The 16,545-nt window shown below is 37.8% G+C and overlaps 2 protein-coding genes across 2 annotated transcripts in view; one reads left to right on the forward strand and one right to left on the reverse strand.

The window, feature by feature from the left end:
- Positions 1-4,117, forward strand: part of LOC124789837 (26S proteasome regulatory subunit 8) — a 32,662-nt gene extending 28,545 nt beyond the window's left edge. Inside the window, exons 7-8 of the mRNA XM_047257333.1 lie at positions 3,631-3,840; positions 3,926-4,117. Coding sequence (XP_047113289.1) covers positions 3,631-3,840; positions 3,926-4,066 — 351 coding nt within the window. The 3' untranslated portion in view covers positions 4,067-4,117. The remainder of the gene's footprint in view (positions 1-3,630; positions 3,841-3,925) is intronic.
- LOC124789835 (DNA endonuclease RBBP8-like) overlaps positions 4,055-16,545 on the reverse strand; it is a 97,703-nt gene continuing 85,212 nt past the window's right edge. Inside the window, exons 6-8 of the mRNA XM_047257328.1 lie at positions 4,520-4,631; positions 4,336-4,441; positions 4,055-4,257 (exon numbers count right to left, since the gene is read on the reverse strand). Coding sequence (XP_047113284.1) covers positions 4,148-4,257; positions 4,336-4,441; positions 4,520-4,631 — 328 coding nt within the window. The 3' untranslated portion in view covers positions 4,055-4,147. The remainder of the gene's footprint in view (positions 4,258-4,335; positions 4,442-4,519; positions 4,632-16,545) is intronic.

The raw sequence follows: 16,545 nt of genomic DNA on the forward strand, positions 1-16,545 counted from the left end.
CCATATATTGACAGATTGTTTGTGGTTATTTTAACACTGAAACATTTTCAGCCTTGATATAGAAGGTTTCTAAGTAGGGTACCATGTCATAATGTAAAAAGATATACACGAGAAATAAACATTGAGGCCATGGTTACAGTGGCTTCCTTTTACTATTGAGTAGACCCAGGAGGAGGCCACTGTAACCATGGCTGAAATGTTGGTTTCTCCAATATAGTTTTTTATGTTATCACCTGGTACCACACTTGAAAAACTTTTGTATCAACTTACTCTGGTTGCAGAAGCCTGTGCAATTATATTTGCACTCATATTGATTAGCGGAAAGTGTCCCAGCACCCCCACTTCCTACCTTCATCCTCCTCTTGATTTTTTAGGAACTGGCAAGTGTTCTGGTTCATCCTCATCTCCACTTTCTTCTTGTTTCTCTGCCACCTCTACTTGCAAGACTTTATTGGTTGTAACAGACTGACAGAAGGCAACACTTTTGACACATTTAAAAGGCATAGAATCCAAGGTAGGGAATGTTATCTTCTTGACCCATTATTCACTGCCATTATTGAACTACAGTTGATGAAAGCCAGCTTCTTGAAGCAGTTTGAGATAGTGGGTTTTTTTGCACGGAATCCCACTGACTAAATGCCTAGCATCCCACATCATTAACTTTCTCATTGTAGTATTAAGACAGGCAGCCTCATCTGTACAAGAATTTTCCTGTATTTTCGTTTCAGGCATTTTATAATGCGTAGGTTGAGTGGCTGAAGGTGGCTTATGTGTGTGAGAGGAAGAAACACTGTGTGTGTGTGTGTGTGTGTGTGTGTGTGTGTGTGTGTGTGTGTGTGTGTGTGTAATAGACTTAGATGCAAGACCTGTCCAACACATCCTTCCACCACCACCACTTACTCCAGTCCGGACACAAACATCACATATCCCATCAAAGGCCGAGCTACTTGTGAAACCAGTCACGTGATCTTGCAGGCTAAGCTACTACAACTGTGCTGCATTCTATGTGGGCATGACAACCAAAGCTTTCTGTCCGCATGAATGGTCACTGACAATCTGTGGCCAAGAAACAAGTGGACCACGCTGTTGCAGAGTACATTGCCCACCACAACCTCCTTTATTTCAATGACTGCTTCACAGGCTGTGCCATTTGGATTCTTCCCACTAACACCAGCTTTTCTGAATTGCACTGGTAGGAACTTTCCCTGCAACACATCCTATGTTCCCGTGATCCTACCGGCCTTGACCTTTGTTAGTAATTGTCCTCACCCATCCAGCCCTTTCCCTCTTCTCATTCCAATAATACACAGCCCTCATTCCACCATCACACCCAGTCTTTTTACTTCTCTCCTTTTCTGCTACCCCCCCTCTTCCCTGCCCTCTGGCTAACCTCCCAACTGCACATAGCTCCCCTACCCTCTCTCCACCTCATTCCTGTGTGCTCCCCAGCAGCACTTCACTGTCTCCCACCCCTAGCCACATCCCTACCCCTCCCTGCCACAGCCTCCTCCATATCCCCACCCAGTCGCCAGTCGCATCGTGCACTGGTACCACTGCTCGCAGTGTGGCTTCAGTTGCCAGAGACTGCAGTTGTGTGTGTGTCGTCTATTTTTGACAAAAGCCTTGCTGGCTGAAAGCTTACTTGTGACATAAAACTTTTATCCATTCTGAATTTGGAACACTGTGACTGTCTTATTAAGGTTTCGGGAATTACTGCAACCAGTCGCCATTTGTTCTTCAATTTTTATTTATTCATGACCAGTTTGGAATTGCCTGGCAATTCATCATCAGATGATACAATTTAGTTGGAGTATTGTTGGGGTCGGGCATCTGTGGCAAATACAGAGATGAAAAAGTGAGCCCTGTGTGTGGGAAGAATATTAAGATTGTAAGATTAATTTGATGTTATTACTCACTGTTTTTATTTTTGTGGCAGGCACTGCTCTGGTAAACATAATATATACTTACCAGTAGTGTTAAATATCAAGTGAAACAGGCACTTTTCCATAAATGGCGACTCCTACATACTTAACAAAATATAAACAAACCGAAGAGTCTGGCTGTTGTTGTCTCCAAAGAGTTTTGTGGAGGCAGAGATTTTCTTTGCCCATTTTTCGTTTTGTGTGGCATTCGTAATAAAGTATATTTTGAATTTGTGTTTGGTGTTGTGACATGTTATGTTTAAGTCAAGAAAATTAATTCCTTTTTGGGTTTGGTGTTCAGCAGTAAACTGTATTTTGGAATGTATATTATTTAGTTCAGTGGCTAAATTTTTTATTACAGTTGTTGTTCCATTGTATAGTATCAATGCGTCATCAACATAGATCAATGTGTCATCAAACGTTTGTAATAAGTGTCTGTCTTTTTCCATTGGACTATCTTTAAAGAATTTGTTTTACAGATCATTAATATGTGGAGGAAGATCTGTGACTGGTCATTTAATTGATTCTAGATGTGTAAAACAGCATGATTGTGTTGCCAGAACTTTATGCAGAGTAAGAGTTGAAAGTAAGGTGTCCAAATTGACTGAAAATATGCTGGTAATGTCACAATACAGAATGTCAAATGTTGTATTTGAAGCGGAGTCTCTATGTGAGCGAATGCTGGGATTTAGCGAACTACCAGACAACGTGGGAGAAGTGCAAGAAATGAGATAAAAAACAGTAATATACCATAACTGTTGCTAGATGTATTATGGCAAAGCTTTACATTCACACACAAAAATTAGTTTGTTACAATCAAAGTTTGTCTTGCATTTGAGATAGTGTGTTCATACCAATCTGAAAGCAGTAGTCACTCAAAACCTAAATAAATGTAATGCAGTGCTCTGATCTGTGAAGAAGAAAGAGCTGTAAAGTTTAAATTAAGTGATTTCACAGACCCACATTGATCTTTATGGTAAATTGTAAAGGTGCTGCATTGCTAGTACAGGGAGATCTGTATCTGTTTAACACATTGTACCTGTTTGCTGCATGATTAAAAAACAGAATTTTGCTTTATCTCATTAGACAAATCTATCGTGAAAACTATTCCCTTGCATAAATTTCAGTTTCGCTGAAAAATAAAAACTGCCCCCTTTGTCCTCAGAGCTGTAACAAAGAAACCACACAACACATAGATAAGGAATAGAAAATTTGCTAAGTATGATCAATGTTACCCGTGCTGTGAAGACTTGGCTTTTAATGAGCAGTGACTCATGATTATTGCAGTGTTTCAATTATAGCATGGATGCTTACAGTCTACACATCAGCATCCATAAGGCAGTTCATGTGTCTAATTGTCCAATCTAAAAATGTTCTTTAAGTGGAAAGAAATCATGAAATTGATGTTTTGTGGTGGTGCAGACTTAACTATAGTTTTCAACATTCTTGTTTCTGTAAGTAGTTTTACATGAGATTCAGAACTTTCAATTATAACAAGAGGTGGTACCAAGAAATGGATCACACGATTCAGGTAATAATTGCTTGGATTTTTTAGGCTTATGCCTTCTCAAATCCAATTTATATTTTTATCCTCAACAGAAAATGCTGTGCTGACTTTGGATACTCAGCCACAACTTCATTATTGACAGATCAGTATATTATACATAAGTACAGTAATGATATATAAAATAATTTTGGATTTCTTTAGGTCATAATGGCTACAAATAGAATTGATATTCTTGATCCTGCTCTCCTGCGTCCTGGACGTATTGACCGAAAGATTGAATTCCCTCCACCAAATGAGGAGGCACGCCTGGACATATTAAAAATTCATTCAAGAAAAATGAATCTCACTAGAGGTATTTATCTACGGAAAATTGCAGAGCTGATGCCTGGTGCTTCAGGAGCAGAAGTTAAGGTAATAATGTGTTTGTACACTCACTAAATTATTATTATTATGTTTGTGTGTGTAAGACTGTATATTTTCTCTCGTAATGTTTTAGGGTGTCTGTACAGAGGCAGGGATGTATGCTTTGAGGGAACGAAGAGTACATGTGACACAAGAAGATTTCGAAATGGCTGTGGCCAAAGTCATGCAGAAGGACTCTGAGAAGAACATGTCAATTAAGAAATTGTGGAAATAAAATATTTTTACTTTGGAAAAAAAGTCCTAAAAATATACAGCTGCATGTACATAATTTTTTTTTTACTAATTAATGAATTCTTCACTTGGTGCACTTTTTCCCTTTGGTTTTACTAATATTGCTTGCTTGAGTTACATCAAGCATTTTACTGCGGCACTGCTGTGTTGTAGGAAAGTCTGGATCCCAGAAACCTATAAAACAATAGTGTAGTTTAGTACAACTTTCATAAAATACTTCATAATGAATTTATTTAAGATTTCAACACGTACCTGGTGGTGTTTTAGCTCTTACAGGATATTTATCTCTGTGCCTTGAGCAATGATTCATGTGTTGTTTTTGTGCAGCTGCAGTGTCATCCTTCCCTGTTTCATAGTACTGAAATTTACGTTTAGTATGAAAAGATTGAATTTTACAACAAAATAAAAAAAATTAAGGTTCAATAAATATTCATACCTTCTTACATATATCACATTCCCAGCCCTCTAGTGCCTGCCTCTGGTCCTTTTTCCTTACAGCTCCACGTCTATATTTGTAATCTGGGCTTGTACTTGTTTTTGTAGGTATTCTGTAACATACACAAACATAGAACAGACTTGGGTGCAAAACATGTAAAAAAAAAAACCCTCCTGTAGATCATTATCTAATCTTAAATAATACACTGCACGAAATAACCTGCACATAGCGGTTAATACACTATAATATTCTTATTGCTGTTGTTAAAAATGAAACAGAAGCAATTAAGGTATCCTAGCCTTGTCCATTGTAGCACAGCAAACAAGTGTGTGGACTTGTTTGCAATGAACTGTCAGGTCCATTGTTGCTACATCAAAAATTACAGAAAAAATGATTCAAGTATATAAGTACAGAAATTCAATATTTGAAGCTGAAAAATTTGTGCGTCAGTTTGTGTCGCATGGGCAGCAAAGAATTAAGTATTTAACCTGGAGACAAATAGCTATTTTCAGCATGAATGTATGAAATAATCAAGTTGTACAAGAGCTGTTCATATTATCAATATCTCTCCCCTCCTCCCCCCTTTTTTTCCATAATTTGTTGTATATCTCCCAAATAAGACTTTTGTTCCTTAATGTATATTTCATTCGTTAATGATTAAGACTACTTCTTCTGGTTAGTAACTCTTCAGGAGAATTTTTGGCAATATGAGTGAACAATGCTTGCACATTAGACTAGATATGGAAATGCAGGCTTCAACAAAGACTTGCTTAAAAAATCTGTCAAATGTTTTGTGAAATGATTTCTTGAAAAGTGAGGGGTTGCAGATTAGAACATGATTTAAAGGCACCGCAAATGTTCTAGTTTATTTCTTACTTTGAGAAGTCATTTCACAAAACTTTTGACTTTTCTCACCTTCAATTTTCATATTCTGTTCAGAAAGCATAATTTTACTGCCATGACCTTTATTTTTCTTCTCAAAATATCATACCAATGTAACTTTAAATGTGCAAACCAACTAGGCCTTGATGATATAGAACTTTCTGGCAGTTCATTCACATAACTATCAGTTGTATGTGAAATTTTTCAGTTTTTCCTCAATTACAGTGATTACTTTAAAGGAATTTCTTTTTGCAACATCAGACCTCACTCAGGTCAATTTGATACTCCTTTTGTCCATGAAAATTTCTACACAAACCCATTACATAATTTTAGGGAGCCTTGATTTCGCTCCACTCGCAGTTGTCTTACATGGAGCCCTATGGACATCAGTGCCACTCCAAACATTTGACCAAGAAGAAGTTACTGTATGGTCCACTTCTGGTTGTACAATATTTATTGCAATGTGACATCAGTTCATTTTGACTAGCATATCATTTTCAAGTTAGCATCTTGTAACATATTAAAGCATTCTCATCCTTTGCTGCAGTAACAAGTGACCTGATATTAGAAATTGTCCAGCAGTATTGACAATTTCAATGAATAAGTTGCAGGCTGATAAGTAAATAACATTAATTGGGAAAGGAGCAATGTCCTGGTAATATATCACTTAGAGCAAATCATACTAATTTTGTACAAAATGGGGATGGACGTAATGTTAAGAGTATTGGCACAAGTCCACCATTCCCATGTCTATGAGAGGTAGCTCACTGAATTTACGATAAAGGACAAAAGAAGTAACCTGGATTGGCCAGCTGCATTTCCATTTATACCAAAAACAAATACTATGCTATGGGGAATTCAATGTGTTCTGGGACTGCAGACGACTTTAAATACACAAAAATGTAGCTCCTTCAATATTAATTTTTTTTTATGTTGGTTAAAACTTTGATTCCCTTCATAATAGACTTGTTAGAATCTCTGTTAATGAAAAACTATGGAAATAACAAACAGCATATTACACCACTTCGTCTTTTACATATTGCTACAGCACACTTGACAATTATTCAACTTTTAGAGCGTCATAATACGGATGGCACTTTCTGTTCACAAACGGTTTCAAATCCTGTCAACTGTAAAATATTTTACCCTCAAATTTCAGTGACTAAGTATACACATTCCATGCAAATAACTGTTCTCTTTGTTCTAGATGTGACTGCCTGCTTTCTTTTTGTCTTGTAGAAAACAAGCCTCTAATTGTTTGGGTACTTAAACATCATTTTGAGTTCACCCAGCTTTGATCATAGTTGTGTTCTTTCTCTAAACTTTTGGATCTCACAGTCTTCGACTATTGAATAGTGAAATAGGCTAGCGATTGTGTTCACTGTTTATGGTTACCGGGGGAATTGTCCAGTCTACAAACAGCTAGACACTGTACTGGCCACAGGCAGCTGCCTTGGGTGATAGCTGCAGCACCTTATGAGCTAATGCCACTGCTTGGGAATTGTGGAGCTGCTGTGCCTCCTGATGTACAAAACTAGCCTCACCTGAGAGAGAACAGGAAACAATGGTTGGGGATTAGATTTCTAGTCAGAGGGTGAATGTGATGTAGGCACCGGCATACAGTTTCCTATTGCTGAAAGTGCTTCTAAGCCAATAAGTAGTGCAGGTCACCTCAACCGATTTTTAAAAAGAGATCCAGTGCTGGCCTCTCAGGGTAGTAGCACTTAGGTTGGGAAGGAAGTCCAGTGTGGACTCTGAAAGCATTCCAGGGGTATCATCAAAGATGAGGTGGGGGCTCTGCTGGCAATTACAGAATGCCCTGCTGGCTGAAATGGTGAACGGTGTTAGCCTCACTCAGAGGGTTATAATACAGCTTGCAATTTGCAGACTCCTCCTGAGGACAGACTGGCCCTGTGGTGGGAATCATGGTGGATGGCCCAAACCAGATTGTCAGCAGCAGAGTTTTGTCTATCCTGGGCAGATATCTTGGCCTGGGTGAGGTCAAGCATGTACTATATTCCTGAAGCAGCTGCTCTGGTAGCAGAGTTTGCACATGAGTCTTTAGATTAGGAAGGCTGCTCCATATATGACATAAGCCATATCACTTCAGGCAGGGGGGTTACCTTCATAGTCTCGTATGTTATTGAATTTACCATATGTCAAAATTCAAGAGTATGTAAGAAACATGTCTTTTTTTGTTTTCGCACTGTGAACACCATTTTGAGGATGCAAATATTGGAAATTTTTGTAAAATGCTGTATTCTTGTAACTGTTCTAGACATTTTGTTAGAGGTTTTTATTTGAAAGATAACTGCTTTATGATTACAATGGTATCCTCCGTTTGAACGTATCTGTCAAAGTTCTTTTACTGTTGCCTTTTGAATTTTTTTATAACTTACAGAGAAGTTAGATTTTTTTTCTGTTTATCAGTTACCATGTAAGTACTATATTCTCTGTAAAGAAGAGCTTCCACTTTTAAGTTGGACAGGTTTTATTTTAAAAAAATTCTTTTAACTTTCAAGGGTAATGTATATCTTCACTAAAGATGTTTCTTACTAGTTTCTTTGTTGTGGTTGTTCAATGCTAATTTGTTTCCTGAGGAGGTTTCTAACAAATCTGAGACCATCCAGTGAGTTCTGTGTTATCATGAGGAATTTTCCAGTTGACACAGTTGCAGTGTGTTTTGTGAAAAGGACTGTTTGAAATGTCTTCTGACTGGGGCCACAGGAGAGTGAAGTGAGCTGACTATTTGCATCTCCATAAAAGAGTGATGTATAAGACAAACAAAAAAACCGACCTTGTTCAAGTTGGGAATAAGTGTTCTCATTTGAAGACTCTGTTTCAAAGTGAAGATGTTTCCATTGACAACTTTCAGCGTTCTACCGTATTTACTCGAATCTAAGCCGCACTTTTTTTTCCGGTTTTTGTGATCCAAAAAACCGCCTGCGGCTTAGAATCGAGTGCAAAGCAAGCGGAAGTTCTTAAAAATGTCGGCGGGTGCCGCCACAACTTAGTTCTGCCGTCGAATATATGTAGTGCTACACAGGCATGCTTTGTAGGCACAAACATAAATACTGGCGCCAAAACCTCTGCGCGGGTAAAAAAAAAAAGGTGGAATACAAGCTTTTTTCGTCCGCGCCGAGTTTCGACCACTGCATTTTCATACATTAGCCAATGTAGCAGCATTTCAATGTACTACGAAAACCCAACTGGCAAGAATGTTTGTCAATATGGCCAACTCTACGTTCTGAATTTTTTCCTATCTGTGAGAAGAGATGGTTGCTAATAGGAACTTTTATAAATTGTGAATCACATGCAGTATTCTCGTCACCATAAGAATAATACGTATATAAACATTTTGCCATGTATTGTTTCGTGTTTGCTGCTATCTCATTTAAATCCTGTCTGCGTAATAAACCACAAAACTAGAGTGAGACAACAGCAAACGCGGAAGAATATACATATTATGTCATGTTTATATTCGTATTATTCTTATGCTAAACAGTGATACAGTCAGAAATGAAGCGAGGCAATTGACTAGATTTTTAAATCTAAGATGACTCTTAATTTCTGTGCAGAATGTAATGTACTAAAGAGGCACCTGCAAAGATTTTAAAACAGAGAAAATTTTTCGCTAAACTCTTGTTCAGAACATCTTCTATCATACGCAGTCTATTATTTGGTTCTTGTTGATCATTTCAGATCAAAGAAAAATAAGCAATCAATTCAAACCAGATGAAGCACGTGAAAAAGGAAGGGTACCCGTATAAATACGGACGGAGCGCCTGACGCATAGCAATGGCTACCTGGTAAAGCTTAACTGCTAAGCTTACGACTCGAACCAAACTACTGTAGCTGTATCGTCATTCATTCGACCTAAATTGTCTCATATTACAGTGGACCAACTTTGTTTCGATTTGGAGATGTGGCCTAAAACTTTTCTCTCCCCTTGAATTTCGAGTCTCAAATTTCAGGTGCGGCTTAGAGTCGGGAAATTTTTTTCCTTGATTTCGAGTCTCATTTTTCAGGTGCGGCTTAGACTCTAGTAAATACGGTAAATGTTTTGATAGAATAACAACAATGATAGTATCTGAACAAGGCGAAGCATCCCATGGTGAAGATAATTCAGATTTTGCATCAACAAAGGAATAATTAAATACCCTAAATCAGTCAATTACACAGGTAAGTATTAGACCTGTTCAGAAACCGTGGTCACTGAAGTCAAGTCATCAGCTCTATGTGTCAAGAAAGTGCAGAGAAATTACTGAAGGTATGGATGAATACACTACAGCAAAACTGACCATACTCCTCAAAGTAGAAATTCCATATTAAGAAGAAAATGAACCAAAGCACCCAAAGCACTCTTCCAGCTCTTGCCAGGAATTTTTCACAAATATCAATTCAGCTGTTGAACATTGTGCATCCTATAATGAAAAGGTGCAAGTCTTAACTATTATTCCAGAGACATTTTCAAAGAAAACAATTTTGAACAACGTTCTATCAGTATCAACGTACATGGTAGACAAATCAAGAAATGTGAGGTCTGTAAAAGGAGTCTTTGGAAGACCAGATTCCTATTGTGGTCATCCTAAAGAGGCAGCTCAAGTTCAAATAGTGCAGCCATTTTATCTGGATGATGAATGGGACTGTTCTTGCCAGAGAACCAACAAAAAAGGACACTATAACTGTAACAGTTGAAGGTCTAAAAGTTGTGAAAGTGAAGAGGTATAGAGATGTCTGTTTATGTGTGTACTGTGTGGTAGCGTCTAAGAACTTACTGGAGCCCGTTTCAATTTTTACAGGTGTGATATATTTTCAAAACAATACCGCAAGTGTTGCAATTATGTGATGACACAGGGCATGACTCAGCATCTGTTTTGCTAGCAATGCACAAAATTCTTCAACTGCAAACAGGAGCAGAGAAGATCATAATTATTTCTGATGATGCTCCTAGTCATTTTAAAAATCGTTACCAGCTGTTTGAATTGAGTAAGTCGCTTGTGCTAACTGACTGGGTATACAGTGCTACTGGTCACGGGAAGTGGCCTTGTGATGGTGTAGGAGGTTTGTTGAAGCACTATGCTACAAAACATGATTTTTCCATACCAAATATAGCTGCAATTCAGAATGCTGAGGATTTTACGAGAGTTGTGAAATCTTACACATCCACAGCCCCCATTCTATTGTCCAAAGAGGAAATCTAAGAACTCTGTGAGCAGAAAAAAGAAGAATGGTCCAAACAAACTACTTCTGTGAAAGAAATTCAGAAGACACATTTTTGGACTCAAAGTGATGGAGGAACTCATATTGCATGCACTTTAAAGAGCAAGAAAGAAGAAATTTCGTTAGTTCAGCCAACAATTGTAACCCTTAAGTCTTTGGATCTTTCACATACATTTTGGATTCATTTAAAATGCTTGAAAAATGAATCTTACATATCTTTCAAAACTAAAATTATGTTGAATAATGCTAGGTTTTGATTTTTATGAGCCTGTTATGTGATAATGCGCAGTAATAAAACAGGTTTTATGTATGGCAAAAATTTGAATTGTTTATAAAACCTGTTCAACCTAAAAGTGGGGGCTCTCCTTTTCAGGGAATGTAGAACTATATGGTACTGATCAACAACAACAAAAATCCAAACAGCAACAGTAGAAAAACTTTGACAGATATGTCCAAATGGAGGATTTATTTGTAATCATAAAGCAATTATCTTTCAAATAAAGAAAAGCCAACAAAATATCTAGAACTGTTCCAGAGATATAGCATTTTATAATTTTTTCCAAAATTCGCATCTTCAAAATTGCATGCGCAGTGTCATTTTTGGAGGGTTGTATCTCGGAGAAGAAGATAAAAAAATACGTGTTCCTTACTTAGTCCTTCAATTTAACATATGCTAAATTCAATAACATCTGAGACTATGACGGTAAGATTTTTTCCTAACCCTCCTAAATTTATAAGGACTATGCCATATGCTATTGGCTCAAAATGGCTCTGAGCACTATGGGACTTAACTTCTGTGGTCATCAGTCCCCTAGAACTTAGAACTACTTAAACCTAACTAACCTAAGGACATCACACACATCCATGCCCGAGGCAAGATTCGAACCTGCGACCATAGCGGTCACGCGGTTCCAGACTGAAGCGCCTTTAACTGCACGGCCACACCGGCCGGCCACATGCTACTAACTGTAAGCTACACGCAGAGGACATGTAGTTGTTATAAAGGGGAATAGATAGCATTATAGGTCACAAAAAATCAAATCCAACATTAAAGTGGTATAGAATTGTTTAGGGTAAGCTCATGAGTGACAAAAACTGATCAGTAACGATGCACACAGAAGACTTTAACAGGGAATTGGTTGAAACCAGAAATACAAAAATCAGTAAAATATGGAAGTCAGAATGGAGTTTATACTGAAAGAGTAGACTGTGTAGCAATGACAATGATGTATTTATTGTTGTAAGCTAAAATATTATGTCCAAGGAGACCAATTTCGACAGAATATGATATAATCTGGGAGAAGATAGCACCAAAGGAGAGCTTAAAAGAAAGAGTTTACTTTTTCTATCATTCATCCACACGAATTACCAAAGTGGTAAAACACTTCGAAACAACTGTGGAAAAAATATCACACACATTCTTTGTCATAGTGATAGGGGAAGATTTTGGTCTGTCACCTGTAGATTGGGAAACATGAATTTAAAATGGAAAGCTAAGAATCACATGACTGTGCTATACATATTATTTAATGCAGTTAGCGAGAGGTCACCAGCAGGGGAGTTTTATTGGATCAACTATCATCCAAAATGCCTTACATTTTGATCCAGTGAATGCAGATTGGAATCAAAGAACACATGCTTAGTATACCATCTCACACAGACAAGGCATAGCATTCATGTGATCCAAGGCTGGAAAAAAAACGTAATAAATGAATTTCACTATAGCATCATTGGTCCCTGGTATTCAGTGAAAAGTTAAGTGAGGCATTAAGGTATTTATGTTTGACAAATGCTATACAAAACAATTAAAATTATCTGAGCAATCGGCAGGCTTCAGCTATGGAGAGAAGGCAGACGCTCTTAGCACAAATTCAGACATACTGTACGCCAAGTGCTAGATAAGTTGGTGCCATGGGATATAGTGAGGTATGGGAAAGAACCACAATGGTTCAGTAACAATAATAATATAAAGGCAAAATTAGATGCATAACAAAAATGAACAAAATCAAAACAAGTATGACGACAGTTGTACATGAAGCATCCAATGAATTCGAAAGTAAGATCTTACTTGCTGAGTTATCAAAAAAGAGAAGTGAAACAATTTGGTCTTATAGTCACTGAAAGAGTCCTCTCTCAAAATGATCATGTGGCACCAATACGGAAGATGACAGAATTAAAGTAGAAATACTAAATTCTGTCTTCCAAAATTGTTGCACCAAAGATCACAACACTTGTATGTTCAAACATTCCTTAGATGAAAAAATGACAGATATAAGTTATGTGCACAATTTTAAAAAAATGTTGAAGTTGCTATTAGAGGAAAAGCTACAGCCCCTGATGGGCTACCACTTCGATTCTAAACTGAATATGCAGATGAACTGTTCTTTAAAAAAAACATGCAACTTGACTAGAAAATAACAAAGGTCATTACAATCAATATAAAGGGTCGCAGGACAGATGCACAGAAATGTAAACTGATATAGATTTCTTGAAGAGAAGACATAATGTGATCATATTTCTAAAGACCAAATATCTCTCACATAGAGAAAACGGCTTCTAAATGCACCAGTTGTCTAGAAAACAGTTTGATGTCTTCTTTCATGAGTATCAGAGAGACTTTCATACAGTTAAGCAATCTCACCCAGGACACTCAATATATGCATATGGAATATCCAGGAAGATATGCTTTTGCACTGAAGACTTACTTAATAACATACAAAATTTAGATTATTAATTTTAAAGGGGAACTATCATCACAAGTGAAGGTAGGTCTACTGTACCTCATGTTGATGTGATACGGTGCAAAAGGTGTTCCAGTACTGAATGGCACTATCCAACTACCATCATTAAAGTGGCCCTTTGCCAATATTATTTATTCTAATTCAAGTTCAAATAGGATGGACAGGTCAACAGAGAATTTCCAAAACCTTGTTCCTACTTTGGTACGAAGAGCCATAGGAAATGAAAATTATTTACTTGAACGTGGTATGTTATACTATAAAATATTGATTATTAATTCATTTGCAGTCTTTTTTCACCCTATTTTGTTGCCACTAATAGACTACATAAACTTACGCATTTGCAACTTGTAGATAATATAGCTTGGGAGTAATATTGAGCACAATAACATACTCTCTACCTCCTGCTGTTGCTACTAGTTTTGAAAATAGAAGAAACAGCAGCTTCTTCATAACATGTGTTGCTTCTTTCTCTGGGATATGAAAGATGTATTAAACTTCTTTGCAATTTCCTTCCTTGAATGTGATGCAAAATATCAAATCATTCAAAATTTCTTTCTCTCAGTGCAGCTTTTCTCTGATTCATTTCACCAGTGCTTACACAGGTGGAGCATTGCCTTTAATGACACAAATTATATTTCAACATAAACTGAAGAACTTGTTCCTCTGCAATAATGTCTTAGCGGGTAAGTTAACAAGTCAGTTTAAAACAGAGCCCAGTTTCAATAACTTTTTTCTTCGGGATGTTCTTATACCATCTCAGGTTCGTGCATATAACATTATAATGGGTCAATGTAGGTGCCTTATTGATGCTGCAGCATACAGAATGAAGCAACCACCCAGGAAAACATTCAAGTCTCCTACCTAATAATTCAACCAATTGACAGAAGTTTAAAATACACTCATGCTAGTCCTTCGCTTGAACTATGGGCAGCCCTTCTGTCAGAATATAAAATGCAGTCAGTTACAAGGAGCAGGAAGCCATGTGCTTAACATTAGAACTGTCAAAGCTGTTATAATGACTGTTTAAAAAAAATTCTGTCTATGACAATATTTTTTGTTCATCAACTTTGAAATACTGTTACTAATTTAGTTTCAAAACAGACTCCACAGCACAAATCACAGATCTGTAGTTACACTCATTGCTTTTATTCCTCACTGTACACCTAGAAATTCGGTAGTGGTCTTTTGTCCACTTACCATTTCTTTCCTCAGTTATGCTACACATGACAGTGACATGCCATACTTAAAAGTGCTTTGTCATGATACAGATATTCAAAATAACTCACAAATTGTCAGACAAGGAAGCGGTACGTATAGTATCTATAGCAAGTTTCAGTAGTGAAACTGAACGACAAGTAAGAACTAGTTTTGATTAATATATTGAAGACAGTGCTGAATCAAGTGAAAGTAGTTGTGATGTGACCAGACAAGTTACTCTACTGATTATTACACCAGTAGACAAACTCCTCCGTCAAAACCATGAATCACTCATGGACAGATAGAAAAGAATGGTGAATGCACTTGGATGACCACAAAAGAAAAATATTTTATGCTAAACAGCAGAGACAAACCAATTGTGAAATTCACAGCACTGCTACTTCTATTGGCTGTTTGTAGATTACTTAATGCTAAAATATAAACAGTTGCCCACAAAGGCAGAAGCCTATAGTTGGTGCATCTCTCTTTGTGATCTGGACGTATTCATTGCAATTCTCTGTGTCCGTGGCTTATTTTGAGTCAGTGAAATCTGCAATCATACCAATGTAAAAGGCTGTGCAGTGCAGGCATGTGTTGTTTCACATGTGGCCCTGCCTTGAATTGTGTATGTTTTACCAGTGGTGGGGCTGGTAAAACACACACAATTCAAGGCACGGCCACATGTGAAACAACACATGTCATTTATCAGCTGACATGCCTGCACTGCACAGCCTTTTACATCGGTATGGCGACAACTAAACTGGCTGAGCGCATGAATGGGCACAGACGATCTGTCTGCCTAGATGTCCAATACCCAGTAGCAGAGCATACCCTCCAGCATAATTCTAAGGACCTAGGAACCTGCTACACTGTACGTGCCATTTGGCTTCTCCCACCCAACACCAGTCCCTCGGAACTGCGGAGATGGGAACTTGCACTCCAATACATCCTTTCATCCCGCCATCCCCCTGGACTGAACCTACGTTAACCAACCTCACTTCCATTTACTCTTCAGTCTTCTCCTTTTTCCCCTTTCCTCTTTAGCCATTCACACATCTTTTCTTCCAACATAGTTGTGTTTATCTTTATACTATATACCTCTTTACTTCTGTATGCATCCTCTTTGGTTTGAAGCTGGCACAGTACTTCAGTAGAATATCTTTGGCTTCCCTCTGACGACCATGCCTCCATCCTTACTACCCTCCCTGTTTACCTTTCCCTGTTGCTTCATAACCTGGGTTGTGAGTAACTGAATCCACTTTCCCTTCTTCCCTTTTTTCCCCTCTCTCCTCCCTGATGAAGGAACAAATTTCCAAAAGCTAGGAATGTAAATTTTCTGTACTGAGCTGAGGTAAGTACTGGCCAGCCCCTCTATCTCTTTGTTAGTATTTGTTTCACATGTCACCTAATCACTTCAGGGAAATCATAATTTACCTCAGGTTTGATTTGTTGTTGGGTTTGACTCGTGGTTGACATGACTGGAGCAATTAAAAATGATAAGCTTGCTCTCACGTCAGACATATACAAGAGAGCCATAGCAAGCTGTCAAAACATGCACAGTCCCTGTCCATACATTTGCATTGATGAGCAGTAATTTTTGTCCAAGAGAAGATGTCAGGTCACTCATTTCATGGCTTCAAAACCTTATAAGTATGTACAAAATTGTTAAGGGTTTCGTGGCCACTCGTTGACAAACTGCCTGTTTGCATCTGTCTCAGGTTCTTTGGCCGTCATTTGTTTGATGCTTTTTCTGATATTTCGCCAGCACAAGTGGTTGGCATTGTCATAGATTCACTCTCCAGTGCAGGTGGTAGACTGGAGTCGAGCTTGTAGCTGTAGATAATATGTACCTGGTGCACTAGTATCCAAGGGCTTTTCCATAGTTATTTTCAGTATGATTTTCCTCTTGATATCTGCAGTGGTCCTTTGCTGCAGCACGGGAATCCAGGATCCATTCACCGTTAGGCTTTCTTCTTTCTTGTT

The sequence above is a fragment of the Schistocerca piceifrons genome, chromosome 3 (assembly GCF_021461385.2).
Source record: "Schistocerca piceifrons isolate TAMUIC-IGC-003096 chromosome 3, iqSchPice1.1, whole genome shotgun sequence".
NCBI classification, from domain to species: Eukaryota; Metazoa; Arthropoda; class Insecta; order Orthoptera; family Acrididae; genus Schistocerca; species Schistocerca piceifrons.